At 35.1% G+C, this 15919-nt stretch overlaps 1 protein-coding gene across 8 annotated transcripts in view; it reads right to left on the bottom strand.

Moving 5' to 3' along the window:
* LCORL (ligand dependent nuclear receptor corepressor like) overlaps window positions 1-15919 on the bottom strand; it is a 179302-nt gene that overhangs the window by 43697 nt on the left and 119686 nt on the right. For 7 of the 8 annotated variants that reach the window (XM_059923276.1, XM_059923278.1, XM_059923273.1 and 4 more), the window contains exon 5: window positions 11414-11665. In XM_059923276.1, coding sequence (XP_059779259.1) covers window positions 11414-11665 — 252 coding nt within the window. Of the gene's footprint in view, window positions 1-11413; window positions 11666-15919 lie in introns of those variants that run through there. The other variant, XM_059923280.1, reaches the window with a different exon arrangement.

Raw genomic sequence — 15919 nt, 5'->3', positions numbered from 1 at the left:
AAAGAAAAAAATAAATAAAGAAATCTATACCCAAACGTATCCAGGACAACCTGCAAAAAAGCATAAACAAAAACAGAGAGAGAAAAGTGAGAGAGAGATGCTAAAAAAAAAGTGTGTAAAGAATACCTACAAAGAAAAGACTATTTGTTGGGTGGTTATAGCAAAAATAGAAGCTAAGACACTATCATGGTAGCAGTGCTAAGAAAATAATAATTGTCAGCTTAGACTTGTGTACCCAGAAAAAAAATCTCTTTGAAGATCAAGGTTAAAAAAAAAGAATAAGAAACTGAAAAAATAATCCCAAAGGTTTACTACCAGTAGACCTTTATTAAAAGGATCTCTGGAGCCTGTGCAGCCCGCCACTGCCAAGGTCCCGTGATCCAGGGACAACTTCCCCAGGAGAACACAGGGAACGCACGCCTCAGGCTGTTGCAACGTCATGCTGGCCTCTGCAGCCGCAGGCTCACCCCGCATTCCGTACCCCTCCCTCCCCCCAGCCTGAGTGAGCCAGAGCCCCCTAATCAGCTGCTACTTTAACCCCCATCCTGTCTGAGTGAAGAACAGACGCCCTCAGGCGACCTACATGCAGAGGTGGGGCCAAATCCAAAGCTGAACCCGGGGAGTTGTGTGAACAAAGAAGAGAAAGGGAAATAAAAAGGACAACCTGGAAGAAATGGACAAATTCTTAGAAAAGCACAACCTTCCAAGACTGAACCAGGAAGAAATAGAAAATATAAACAGACCAATCACAAGCACTGAAATTGAGACTGTGATTAAAAATTTTCCAACAAAAAAAAGCCCAGGACCAGATGGCTTCGCAGGTGAATTCTATCAAACATTTAGAGAAGAGCTAACACCTATCCTTCTCAAACTCTTCCAAAATATACCAGAGGGAGGAACACTCCCAAACTCATTCTACGAGGCCACCATCACCCAGATACCAAAACCAGACAAAGATGTCACAAAGAAAGAAAACTACACGCCAATATCACTGAAGAACACAGATGCACAAATTCTCAACAAAACACTAGCAAACAGAATCCAACAGCATATTAAAAGGATCAAACACCATGATCAAGCAGGGTTTCTCCCAGGAATGCCAGGATTCTTCAATATACGCAAATCAATCAATGTGATAAACCATATTAACAAACTGAAGGAGAAAAACCATATGATCATCTCAATAGATGCAGAAAAAGCTTTTGACAAAATTCAACACCGATTTATGATAAAAACCCTCCAGAAAGTAGGCATAGAGGGAACTTACCTCAACATAATAAAGGCCATATATGACAAACCCACAGCCAACATCGTTCTCAATGGTGAAAAACTGAAACCATTTCCTCTAAAATCAGGAACAAGACAAGGTTGTCCACTCTCACCACTATAATTCAACATAGTTTTGGAAGTTTTAGCCACAGAAATCAGAGAAGAAAAAGATAAAAAAGGAATCCAAACTGGAAAAGAAGAAGTAAAGCTGTCACTGTCTGCAGATGACATGATACTATACATAGAGAACCCTAAAGATGCTATCAGAAAACTACTAGAGCTAATCAGTGAATCTGGTAAAGTAGCAGGATACAAAATTAATGCACAGAAATCTCTTGCATTCCTATACACTAATGATGAAAACTCTGAAAGAGAAATTAAGAAAACACTCCCATTTACCACTGCAACAAAAAGAATAAAATATCTAGGAATAAACCTACCTAAGGAGACAAAAGAACTGTATGCAGGAAACTGTAAGACACTGATGAAAGAAATTAAAGATGATACAAACAGATGGAGAAATATACCATGTTCTTGGATTGGAAGAATCAACACTGTGAAAATGACTCGACTACCCAAAGCAATCTACAGATTCAATGCAATCCCTATCAAACTACCACTGGCATTTTTCACAGAACTAGAACAAAAAATTTCACAGTCTGTATGGAAACATAAAAGACCCCGAATAGCCAAAGCAATCTTGAGAAAGAAAAATGGAGCTGGAGGAATCAGGCTCCTGGACTTCAGACTGTACTACAAAGCTTCAGTAATCAAGATAGTATGGTACTGGCACAAAAACAGAAATATAGATCAATGGAACAGGACAGAAAGCCCAGAGATAAACCCACACACATATGGTCACCTTATTTTTGATACAGGAGGCAAAAACATACAGTGGAGAAAAGACAGCCTCTTCAATAAGTGGTGCTGGGAAAACTGGACAGCTACACGTAAAAGAACGAAATTAGAACACTCCCTAACACCATACACAAAAATAAACTCAAAATGGATTAAAGACCTAAATGTAAGGCCAGACACTATCAAACTCTTAGAGGAAGACATAGGCAGAACACTCTATGACATAAATCACAGCAAGATCCTTTTTGACCCACCTCCTAGAGAAATGGAAATAAAAACAAAAATAAACAAATGGGACCTAATGAAACTCAAAAGCTTTTGCTCAGCAAAGGAAACCATAAACAAGACCAAAAGACAACCCTCAGAATGGGAGAAAATATCTGCAAACGAAGCAACTGACAAAGGATTAATCTCTAAAATTTACAAGCAGCTCATGCAGCTCAATATCAAAAAAACAACCCAATCCAAAAATGGGCAGAAGACCTAAATAGACATTTCTCCAAAGAAGATATACAGATTGCCAACAAACACATGAAAGGATGCTCAACATCACTAATCATTAGAGAAATGCAAATCAAAACTACAATGAGGTATCAACTCACACCAGTCAGCATGGCCATCATCAAAAAATCTACAAACAATAACTGCTGGAGAGGGTGTGGAGAAAAGGGAACCCTCCTACACTGTTGATGGGAATGTAAGCTGATACAGTCACTACGGAGAACAGTATGGAGGTTCCTTAAAAAACTAAAAGTAGAATTATCATATGACCCAGCAATCCCACTACTGGGCATATACCCTGAGAAAACCATAATTCAAAAAGAGTCATGTACCACAATGTTCACTGCAGCACTATTTACAATAGCCAGGACATGGAAGCAACCTAAGTGTCCATCGACAGATGAATGGATAAAGAAGATGTGGCACATATATACAATGGAATATTACTCAGCCATAAAAAGAAACAAAACTGAGTTACTTGTAGTGAGGTGGATGGACCTAGAGTCTGTCATACAGAGTGAAGTCAGAAAGAGAAAAACTAATACCATATGCTAACACATATATATGGAATCTAAAAAAAAAAAAAAAAAAAAAAAAATTGGTTCTGAAGAACCTAGGGGCAGGACAGGAATAAAGACGCAGATGTAGAGAATGGACTTGAGGACACGGGGAGGGGCGAAGGGTAAGCTGGGACGAAGTGAGAGAGTGGCATGGACATATATACACTACCAAATGTAAAACAGATAGGTAGTGGGAAGCAGCTGCATAGCACAGGCAGATGGGCTTGGTGTTTTGTGACCACCTAGAGGGGTGGGATAGGGAGGGTGGAAGGGAGACGCAGGAGGGAGGAGATATGGGGATATATGTATATGTATAGCTGATTCACTTTGTTATAAAGCAGAAACTAACACACCATTGTAAAGCAATTATACTCCAATAAAGATGTTAAAAAAAAAAAAAAAGGAATCTCTGATTCCAGAAGAAACTTCGAGACATAAGAACAAATAATGAGCAAAGGAAGAAGGTAATCATGTATGTAAATCTAAACAAAACTTGATTATATAAAATAGTTACAATGTTTTAATTGTGATATCATAAAAAGAGAACAAAAGCATTGATAAAATGGCTATCGTATCAGGGCAGGTAACAAGTTAAAATATTCCTTACAGGACTTCCCTGGTGGCACAGTGGATAAGAATCTGCCTGCCAATGCAGGGGACACGGGTTCGATCCCTGGTCCGGGAAGATCCCACACGCCGTTGAGCAACTAAGCCCGTGTGCCACAACTACTGAGCCTGCGCTCTAGAGCCCGAGTGCCACAACTACTGAGCCCGCACGCCTAGAGCCCGTGCTCGGCAACAAGAGAAGCCACTGCAATGAGAAGTCCACGCACCGCTACTAAGAGTAGCCCCTGCTTGCCGCAACTAGAGAAAGCCTGTATGCAGCAACGAAGACCCAACGCAGTCAAAAAAAAAAAAAAGAAAAATTCCTTACATTAACTGCTGAGGTAACTAAGCATTAAAAAATTTCTAGGGAAACCACTAACAGAATAGCAGTAGAGTATATAACTTCAAAATTAGCAAAGAAAAAATGCAATCTAAAAGAAAATAACAAAGGAGGGAAAAAAGCTTAACAAATGGGACAAACAGAAAGCACAAAATAAGATGGTGGAAACAATTACAAGGGTGATGAGGCTACAAAAGAATACAGGATGCTATGGGAAAATATGAGACCGAAACTCAATTTTGGTGGTAATTAGTAAGAATGCATGTGTTATGTCTGTGTGCATCCAATTTAGGAGGTGTGGGGGAGGTTTTCTTAGAGAAGTGATGTTTATTTAAATGGAGACCTGAAGAAACACCAAGTAAAATTTATTTAGAAAAAACTGGTGTGGGTAGGGGGTAGAGTGGCTTCTACAGAGAGGCAAAAGCATGTACAAATGTTCTGAAGCCAGAGTATATGACATTCAAGAAACAGAGAAAACCAATATGAAGACTAAAGAAAGGTGCAAGATGAGACTGAATAGATAGGTAGGATCTGGATCTTGGTGAGTTAAGGATTTTAGACTTTATCCTAAGGACAATTCAAAGCCATTAAAGTGTGTGTGTGTGTGTTTTTTGTTTTTTGTTTTTTTTTAAAGTGTTTTTAAGCAGATGAGTGATATGGCCTTGATTTGGAATTTTTAAAAACCACCTGTTTCATCTATCCCTAGAGTCAGAGAAGGTTAGATCAGAAGGGACATGAAATCATTTAGATATGTTTTATTCTTCAGGTTTACTAAAATATGGTATCTTCTCAAGCATGGAACATAACATTTTCTTCCATATGTCTTCAGCCTTGGAAAACAAAAGTTCAGCACAGAAAAACAAGATGGATAATTTTATTGCCTTCATTAGTAGATATGGAAATATCTTCTGAATTGAACTTTAAAAAAAAACAAAACTATTCAGTATTTTCCTAACAGAGTAACAACAAACTTCATTTATAAACAGCGTAGTTTATAATACATGATATCATAAAATGATACATTGCTCTTTTAATTATAGTTTAACATCTCAGCTGACAGTGTCACCTACCTTAATCTCAGCCAAGAAACCAGACTAGAATGGCAGCAGCAGCAACAACAAAGGATACTTAATAACAATTAAACATATCACTGAAATTTATATATTTCATTCAATGAAATATAAAATTTACCTGAAGTCTAGTTTATATTCGTCTCATACATAACTTATTTTTTAAAAAAATCTTATTCAATCTAGGAGACATGATTTCCAAAGTTAAGCCTACTGATAGCAATGTGAAATAATAATTTCTTAAAAGTATTTTTAACTTAATCTGTTGCCAGTTAGCTTAAGGGAGAATAATTCTAAAAATGTCAAGTCAATACAGGTCAGTGTAATAATTAATGTTCATCATGACACAATGTTCCATATGTTGTTTAAGAAAGCATAAAGATATTTCAGGATAATTTCCATCCAATATGTTTAAAATAAGAAATTTCACTGCTAAAAAACCATAAATCCAATGATCAAGTATCAATTCTCAGTTTAGTTGTCAATAGCATTTGAAAATAGTGAAGATTTTTAATCCAGTAAATCCAATATGTCATATATCATACACGCCCTGGGGATACAAAAGAGATGACACAGGTTCCTGCTCCCAAAGGTTGATTACAGTGGGGAGATAAACACGGAAACAATTACAATGAAGTGAGAAATTTACTATAATGAAAATTCTACCAGAATATTCACTGGACCTCATGGTAGACAACACCACCAACAAGGCCAATAAAGCGCTGCTCTTTCACCTCTGCCCACATTTGATCTTGTTTTGTACAGAACCGGTAAATTCTTCATGGTTGTCACGATAATGATAAAGGTCCGTAAATTGCAAATTTCTTCCTGTACTTTGTAATTCAGGAGAAGCTTTTACTTTGGGCTCAGATTAAAATCGAAAAAAAATTTTTTTTTGGTTATGCTAATTTTATTTCTACCTGTTTTTTAAGCTACTGCTCCAGGACAAAAGAATTCATAACTTACTTTCTCCCAGTTTCTGAGGCTCAGAGTATTTATACAAATCTGCAGAAATGAAAGTATACAAAGAAATCTCTCTAATATTTGAAATACCTGGTTAGAAGGTACAATGGAGAGGCAAATAGGAATGTATCTCTCAGGGTAACAATATTTTAAGTCAGTCTACAGTTTGTGGAAGAGAGGACAAGGAAAATGAGAAGTATGGAAACTGATTTATGAAGAAAAATTAGAGAAGCTATATAAAGATTAGCATGGAAAACAGAGGTTTAGACAGACAAAATAGTTTCAACAAATATTTACAGCACTAATAATAAGTAAAAGGAATAAATTTTCTCATATTGTTGCAGATGGAAAAGAAACCCCAAAACCCTAAAGGTTAGCATGGGAAAGAGAAGTCTGGAGATACAATAATTTCTACAAATATTTACAGTACTATTGAGTAAAATAATTATTGCAGATGGAAGAAATATAAAATGAAGGGTGGATGTTTCAGAGATAGGAGCTTAATTGTCAGAGCTGTCAAACAACGATTTTTTGCACGTACTTACTGTCAATCAGAGGTTGAATTACCATCTTTTATATGACAGAATAAAAGAACCCTATATTGGGATGAAAGCTGAGCAGGATATTCTTCTGAGCATCTTTTACTTTGCTTATTTGGTTATTTTGTAATCTTCTGATAACTGTTTTTGCCTATTTTTCTAAGGTGTCATGTTTTCCTCATTGGCTGTAGTTCTGTTTGATTAGCTGAATGGTTGTTAGTTACATCAGTTGTAAATACTGTCTCCAAATTTGAGACTTGAATTTTCACTCTCTTCACAGTGACGTTTATAACACTTAAGTTTTACATTTTAGTACAAATTTACACAATTATTGCATGGATTGTTATTTCTGCATCTTAAGAAATTCTTATTTTAAATTCATTAAGACATAATCCTTTATCTTTTCTAACTTAGTTTTGCTTTTAACATTTAGCCCTTTAACCCAACTAAAATTACTTTTGTGAGCGGTGTAAGGTAGGGATCCATTTTTTCCCCCTCCAAATGGGTAACCAATTGCCCTGGAACTGTTTACTGAACAGGCCATCATCCTGGTGATTTATAATGACATCTCTTCTGGGCTTGCTAATCTGTCCTAGTGATTTGTATATGGCCCACAGCACCCTGTTTGAATTATTATACAGTCTTGATATGTTTTAGAGAAGTCCCTCACCACCTTGACTTGGTAATTCTTGGCTCTTTTAAGTTTTGCTCATAAATTTTATGATTGGCAAGTCATTTTTCACAATAAACCCTATCAGAATTTTGACTAGAATGACATTGAATTATTAAGTACATTAAAGATGAACTGCTGTCTTTTAGAGTCTTCCCATTCATTTAAAATATAATCACTCATTTTGGGAGTCTTCTTTTATAACCTTCAATAAAGTTTTATAATGTTCTCCATAAGGTCTTAGTTTATTAGCTTCATTCTTAGGTGTTTTAACGTTTTTCCTGCTTTTGTTGCTATTGTAGAAGATTTTTTAAAAACTGGATTTTCTAACTGGATGTTATCATACTAATCTCGTGAGGAGTACCTTTTCTGAACTCTTTCATCAGTTCTAAAACTTTACATAGATATTCTTTCATATTTTCTATATACACAATCATACTGTTTGTAAGTAACCACAATTTTGCTCATTCTTTCCTTATAACCTATTACTTATTATTGCTTACTTTCATATTTCTTTTTTTCTCATCACGTTACATGAGTCAAGACCTCTCATAAAATGTTGAAAATTTTTGTCATGTCCATTACTTTAAATCATTTGGTTATGATGTCCCTCATAGCAGAAGTACTCATCTATTCTTGGGGTGATAAGCATTTTTTATAATAAATGTGTCAGCTTTTGTAAATTTTTTCTGTAGCTATTAGGATGATATGGTTTTTTTTTTTGTAATGTGTAAAATCATAAAGGTGTCTCAAACGCAGAATCATCTATGCTTCCCCACAGATGATTTATAATGTTTTTATAATTTATAATTTATATAAACATTTATAATGTTTATAAACATTTATAATTTATAAAAACATTTATAATGTTTTTATAATTTACTATATTCAATTTGCCAACATTTTGTTTAGAATTTTTGTACCTAGGTTTGTAAATAAGACTAGCTTGCAAATTTTCTTTCTTTTACTATCTGTGCCTTGTTTTGATAAAGATTATATCAATATTTCTCTCTTTTCTATTCTTTAAAATAGTCTGTAAAAGATAAGAATTATCTGCTGCCTTAAGGTTATATGAAGTTACCTGTAAAACCATTTGGGATTAATAATTTTATAGATTTATAGGTCAGACAATCCATAAATTATCTACATTATTTATGGCTAGATTATCTACTGGGTTTACAGATTACAGCATCTAATTTGAATAAAATAACTCACAAAATGAACAAATGGCTTAAATGAGTATTGCTGCAAAATTACAGAGTGAGAATAATGTGAAAAAAGTAAGCACTAGCAAATAATAGACAAACAAAGGCAGAACTAATCCTGCTACTACTAGTATGAGCACTTTATTAATTATACTATAAGGTATGAACAGTGAAGTCAGTCCAAAAGTTTTTTTAGTTCTTAAGAAACCATTTGAAATAAGGATTTATACCTTGTATTATTACTAATGAAAACACTCCAAAGTCTACATGGTGTAATAAGATACTGGGGGTGAAGTCACCACGATTAGCAAGACATTTAAAAATTGTTTATAACATCTTTATTTCAACCTTAAAATTTTTAATTTGTGGAAATATTAGTACATATAAGGTACTGGTGTGTATAGATACACACATACATGTGCTACATTAAAAAAAAATTTGGTATGCAAGTAGACAAAGTTAGAGCTTACCAATCTATACCACAGCAGAATAGTTTTATAAAAGAAAATCTGATTTGTTACTCTCTGCTTAAAGAAACCTAGCAGCTTTCTACGGCCCTAAGAAAAGTCAAAATCCTTAATATTTCCTACATGGCTTTCTCACAATCTTACCCCTACCTATTTCTTTAGCCTCACCTATTACCATTCTCTCCCTTGCTTTATACACTACAAGCCACACTAAACTAAATGACTTTTCAGCCTCAGAATGTTCACATATATATTTGTGCACTTTGCCTAGAATATCAAAATAATTTAAATAAGTAACTACATTACTTATTTTCTATATATACTTGGGTCTGCCTTATTACTTAAATTCACAGAATCACAGAATGTAAGGACTGGAAATTTACTTTTAAAATGTCATCTATTCCAACCACTCATCTGATGCTTTTGAATGCCTCTAATGATAAGGCAACCAGGGAATCATTTTCCCCTTTCCCCTTTAAAAAAATGTCTGCTCTTTAGAAATATTCTTTCTTATATGGACCTGAAATCTGTTTCCACCTAACTTCTAGGTAGTGATCCTAATTCTACTCATTGGGCCGTTCAGAGAAAGTTCAGTCCTACTTTAGTGGAAGAGCCATAGAAATATTTACAGATAACTACCATGTTACTTCCAAGCCTTCTCTTCTGTGGTGGTAGGGAACAGGAGGTAGAGAGTAGGGAGAGACTAATGTCTGAGTATCTTTTATGAGTTGGTTACTTTATATTTAACTTTCATATTGCTCCAATGAGTTTGTTATTATTATTGCCAAGTAACAAATGAGGAAATTAAAGCTCTGATAGGTAAAGTTAACTAGTCATGTAACTTAAGTAGCAGAGCTGGGATTTCAACCACAAGTCTCTCACAGATACCAAAGCCTATGTTTTAGTCTCTTTAGAACACTGAACTGCCTCCCACAAAGGAGAAGAGATATAAGAGGGTATGAAACATGGAAAAGCAAGACAAACAAAAATTCTAAAAATCCCATGCTTTCTAACTTCCAAAATTCAATGTATTGATATATGTTTGTCCTTAAGACTTGTATCAAAATCATCTTCAACATTTCTTTCTGTCTTATAACCTACCTAATTATTATCTCAAATTTCTCAGATCTTACTACATAAATAAACTCACACAACCTACAATTAGGGAAGCAAAAAGAGAAAAGTATTTCCATATTTCAGCCTCCCTCAATTTTAATGTCTTACACATTGAAAAGATTATCTTCTTTAAACACTGACTAGTGTACTCTTCTTTACAGCCTCCAACACCACACTGCCTTCTGCAATCAAACTTAATGCTGACATTTTTTCTGGCTTTGAGGCCTGACAACACTATCCTTAACTTGTATTAACAAAAGCCACTTGTTCTCTCTTCTCCAGGCAAACACTTGTTTGGCATCCTCCACAAGCACTTTAAGGTCTTCCTTCTTTTCCTCTGAGAATCACAACTCTTCCTTCAATTAACAATTAGAGGGCTTCCCTGGTGGTGCAGTGGTTGGGAATCTGCCTGCCAATGCAGGGGACACGGGTTCGAGCCCTGGTCTGGGAAGATCCCACATGCCGCGGAGCAACTAAGCCCGTGAGCCACAACTATTGAGCCTGCGCGTCTGGAGCCTGTGCTCCGCAACAAGAGAGGCCGCGATAGTGAGAGGCCCGCGCACCGCGATGAAGAGTGGCCCCCGCTCTCCGCAACTGGAGAAAGCCCTCTCACAGAAACGAAGACCCAACACAGCCAAAAATAAATATAAATAAATAAATTTAAAAAAAAAAAAAAAAAAAAAAAAAAAAAAAACAATTAGATAAGACCAATACAGCCTCATCATTCATGCTTCTTAGGAAAAATGTTATCTCCATATAGTTAATTATATTATATTTATCACATGCATTAACTTTTCTCTTTCCCTAGTTAGATTATAAACAATTGAATACAAATCATCTATTTCTTTCTATTTTTCACCTAAGTGCAAAAAACTGAACAGCAAGTGCTTAATGAATGTTCTCAGCTGTACATTACAAAAATACATTTTTATCATATATATCTTTTTATTTGTACACTTTCCTTTTAGGTTGCTTGCTAGAATTCTCTCACCATACACTTTATTGTGAAAAAACACTGAGAGAAACTCTCACTTCCAGTTTTATAAACAAAGTCAAATGTAATACAAAAGCTCTAATTTAACACTTCTCTCTAGTCCATACTACATAGGTTAATTACAAGTAATATTACTTCTAAAGTAAATTTCTCTGTGAATATAAGGTTATATATATTTAGAAATACTAAAACATAAAATTATATATCACACACACACATAAACACACATACCACACACATACACACAAATCTTACCTTGCTGAGTATTTTGTTCTTGCATTCGATTCACAGTGAGGTCTAAGGGGCCTTCCTGCTCTTCCTGAAGGGAGTTTTCTGCTTGATTCATTTGGATATTCTTACATATTAGACTTGGTCCAATTGAACCATTTCTATTCTCTTGAATTTTACCACTTTTTGAAATATACTCAATTGCAAACTGACGTATCATCTTTTTCATTAATTCCTGAGCAACTAGGGGAATGTTAGGATCACAGTTCTGAGGCAGATCTAGGGAAGAAATAAATATAATAAGAATTAAAAAAGAGAATGCAAAATACCAATGTTTAAATTTATCTTAATTACAAATTAATGATTTCACAAGTCTCAGATTCGGTCCATAATTGCGAATGGTTTCTAGGACTTAGCAATAAAAACCTTGTTGGTTTAATTAGTATTATGAGAATATATCAACCCCAAACTTGGCATTTTTAATTGTTTCTTAAAAATAATTATTTTTGGTCCCAAGCTAAAATATAAACCACTAGACATAAAAACAGACAGCTTATTTTCAGAGTTTTAATTCAAATGTATTCTACGAAATACTAAGACACTTAGTATGTGAACATAAATTGTATATATAAGTAAAGTAACCAAGCAAGTTTTAACCTAATAGAGTAGGTATACACATTAACTATTAAAGAAAATATCTAAACTCTGTAACTATTTATTACCATTAATTCTTCAATTCTGTCAAATGTACACTTCATATATAGCCTAAATGTCATCAAGGATTTTTTTCTTTTTTCAACTTTTCATATCGAGAAATTTCAATCAGAAAGAAAAAAATAAAGAACACCACAATGACACAGACAGCCTCTATCAAGATTCAAGAATTGTTAGCATTCTGCCACATTAGCCTTCTTTTTACTTTTATTGGTTTGCAGAACTACCGGAAAGTAAATTGCAGAATTATGAGATTTCACTCTTAAATATTTCAGTGCACATCTACTAAGATTCCCCTATAAAAACAGCAGTACCACTATTGAGGGTCTTAATCAGTCCTTGGTCCCAAAACATGTTGGTCAGCTACAACCAAAATAAAGAACAGCAGTCATATACAATTCTGCTTGAAACCTGTACAAGAGGTAAAAACAATTGAATGATTTTATAAGAGGTGTGGAATAAAGACAGACCACTTATAAACACAGTATATAATAAGTAATAAAGAGTTTTGATATTGGATGGTGGTGGCTTTTTTCACACACACACTACTGGCCTCACCCCAATCCTTTTATTTACTCTGCTCCTTCAGAGGCAGAAAGATTGCTGAACTAGGAAGGATGACTAAGTGTATTTGGTTAGGCTCCATACTTCTTCCTCTTAGAAGCGGGCCTACTTCTAGAGATAATGGGTTGGCCAAAAAGTTTGTTTGGGTTTTTCTGTAAGATGTTATGGAAAAACCCAAACGAACTTTTTGGCCAAACCAACATGCTCCTCTGCTCCTTAAATGCCTCAACTCTTACCCAGCCAGATCAGTGCTGTGTGAATAGGCCTGACCTGATCCTGGGCTGTCTGAGACTGAAGGGTTGAGTCTCCTTAGTTTTGGGGTTCAGTATTAGCTGGAGCAATTGTCTAAGAGATGTGAAGGCAAGTCCTCCAACTAGCAACCACTTTTATAGATCCATGATTCTAAAATGCAAGAAGATTAGAAAACATACTATTTAAAGGTGAGGAAAGGCAACAAAACTACCTCCACCATGACCACCACTGTATCTGGTAGCAAAATGTGACCTCAGCCGACATCAATCTGTTTACGGTCCTGCAGAAATATCAATATATTTGATCACAGGGTGCTGTTTTGGACCTGCTGGAGATGTTACATAATAAACATCTCTGTTACATTAGCTCTTTCAAAACAAAGAACGTTGAATTCTGAAAAAACATTTGAGAAGGGATTATGGGCCTATAAAAAAAGTAACATTTTAGTCCTCACATTTATTCTTTGTTTAGAGCCCAGTAGGGAAGAGAGGAACTATTTGTTTCTGAGTACTAGAAAAAAAGACTTGGCTATACAGTTGAGCACTGAGCAACATGCATTTGAACTGCGGGGGTACACACAGACATGGATTTTTTCCAATAAATACATACTACGGTACTGCACAGTCCATGGTTGGTCAGTCTGTGGATGTGGAACCCCGAGTACAGAGGGCCCGCTGCAAAGTTAGACTCATTTTTCACTGTGCAGAGGGTCAGTGCTCCTAACCCCCACGTTGTCCAAGGGTCAACTGTATATATCACATGCCTGTGGCTCATTTATTTTATAACTGGAGGTTTGTACCTCTTAATTTCCCCCTTCACCTATTTCATCCCCCAACACCCCTCCCCTCTGGCAACCACCTGTTTGTTCTCTGTAACTATGAGTCTGTTTTAGCTTAGTTTGTTTTTGTTTTGTTTCTTAGAGTCCACATATAAATGAGAATATACAATGCAAGAAATATGGTCAATAATACTGTATTAACTTTGTATGAGGACAGTTGCTTACTAGACTTATTAAGGTGATCATTTCATCATGCGTGCAAATGTGAATCACTCCATAGTATACCTGAAACTAAAATAATATTGTATGTCAACTATATTTTAATGAAAAAAGAAAGACTTAGCTATAGATTGAAATCTTAGCCATCTTCCTGAATTCAGGCTAGTTACATACCCCTCCGTGTTTTAGTTTCTCTGTTCATAAAAATGGAAATGATAATAGAACCTTGGAAGTCATAATAAGTCTTGCTTACAGGATATTTTAAAGTTCTATGAGATTGTAGATAAAATACTGAACTCCTGTACTTGTCATTTTAATAGCTGACATTTACTCCACTGTTATCTTAGGTTATAGTGAAAATAACAAGACAAACAAAAGATGCAGGCTGAGCAGTTATCTTTTATGTAAATCATAAAATGTCAAATAAGTAAATATATTAACTAACTAGGTTAATATGTAAAATTATTAACTAGCTGGGAAAACACAAAGGACATAATTTCTAAGCCCATGTGATATACTGTGCTCCAGAATAGTTAATATTAGCACATGTAACCCAACTAAAGTGATCTGTATCAAAACGAGAAATTTCCATGTTACACATAAGGATTCCCAATTTATACCATTTCTTGATTTTTACTTCCAGGAATCCCTGAAGGCATCTGTGAACACTCTTTTCCATCTTTTTTCAAACCTAATCTTGCTTTGAATTATGTGTTAAAAGGAGATACTGATTTACTTCCAGGTATTTTGGTTAATTATCCTGTAATGTATTGGCTAATATCACTTTATAAATTCAAAATAATTATATTTATCAAAAAACCACAGAAATATGATCAGACATATCATGTGACTAGGGCTATACTTTAGAGTTGAGTTTAGAGCTAAGTTTAAAGCAGAATAGATAATGCTACTTTACTCTATTCATCTACTCAGTTTTTGTTTGTTTATACTGGGAATAAGTCTGTGTGTGAGATCAAAGGACTTGGCAAAAAACAAACAAACAAGATAAAAAAGAGAAAGACAAAGAAAATGCTGCTTAGCTGCTGATTAGTGAGCCTACTAGAATACTTGTGCAAGTTATCATAACTATAAAAAAAAATTGAGTTAAATAAAGATCTAGGCCAGGGATATAAACTCAGATGGTTTCAAAATTCAGGCAACTAACAAACACTGGGCTAGAAGAGAAAATATGTTGCCAAATGGAAATAGTATGCCCCCAAGAAGACAGAAATAATTTATTTTTGCCCTATCTCTTCATTTTCCAAATTTAACTAATTCAAGAGTTTAGGCAAGTTGTTTGTGGTAGCCAGATTCAAGATGGTCCTTAATGATTCCCACTCCCACCTCCTGGTTTCCAGTGTTGTGTAGTCCCTTCCACATTGTATCAAGGGTGGAATGTGTGATTACTAATAACATACTGCAGAAGTGTATGTCACTTCCAAGATTAGGTTATAAAAGAATATGGTTTCTACCCTGGATACTCTGAACACTGGTGTTCGCTGTGACCCCCACCCACACTATTCTGTCCTCTTGCTCTCTCATCACTCACTCTGGAGAAAGCCGTACTGTGAGCGGCACTGAGGAGGCTCACAAGGAGAGGAACTGAAGTCTCCTGCAAACAGCCAAATGACTGAACTTGGAAGAAGATGCTCAAGACCAATCAACTCCCAAATGACTGAAAAGGAAAACAACACAGCAAAAGTTATGTGATGAAGCTAAAGCAGTGCTTAGAGAGCAATTTACAGCAATAAACACATATATTAAAAAAAATTCAACCCAATAACCCAATAACCTAACCTTCCTCCTTAAGAGAAAACGAATTGAAAATTAAACCCAAAGCAAGCACAGAGAAGAAAATAAATAAAAAGTTAGGGCAGAAAAAAATAAGATAGAGAATAGAAAGACAACAGAGAAGAGCAATAAAACCAAAAGTTGGTTCTTTGAAAAAATCAAAAATTTGACCAAGAATAAAAACCAGAATAGATTTAAGTTTGTAAAATCAGAAA

Source organism: Balaenoptera ricei, chromosome 5 (genome assembly GCF_028023285.1).
Source record: "Balaenoptera ricei isolate mBalRic1 chromosome 5, mBalRic1.hap2, whole genome shotgun sequence".
NCBI classification, from domain to species: domain Eukaryota; kingdom Metazoa; phylum Chordata; class Mammalia; order Artiodactyla; family Balaenopteridae; genus Balaenoptera; species Balaenoptera ricei.
Note: the sequence above shows the minus strand (reverse complement) of the source record. Positions and strands in the feature narration are given on the sequence as shown.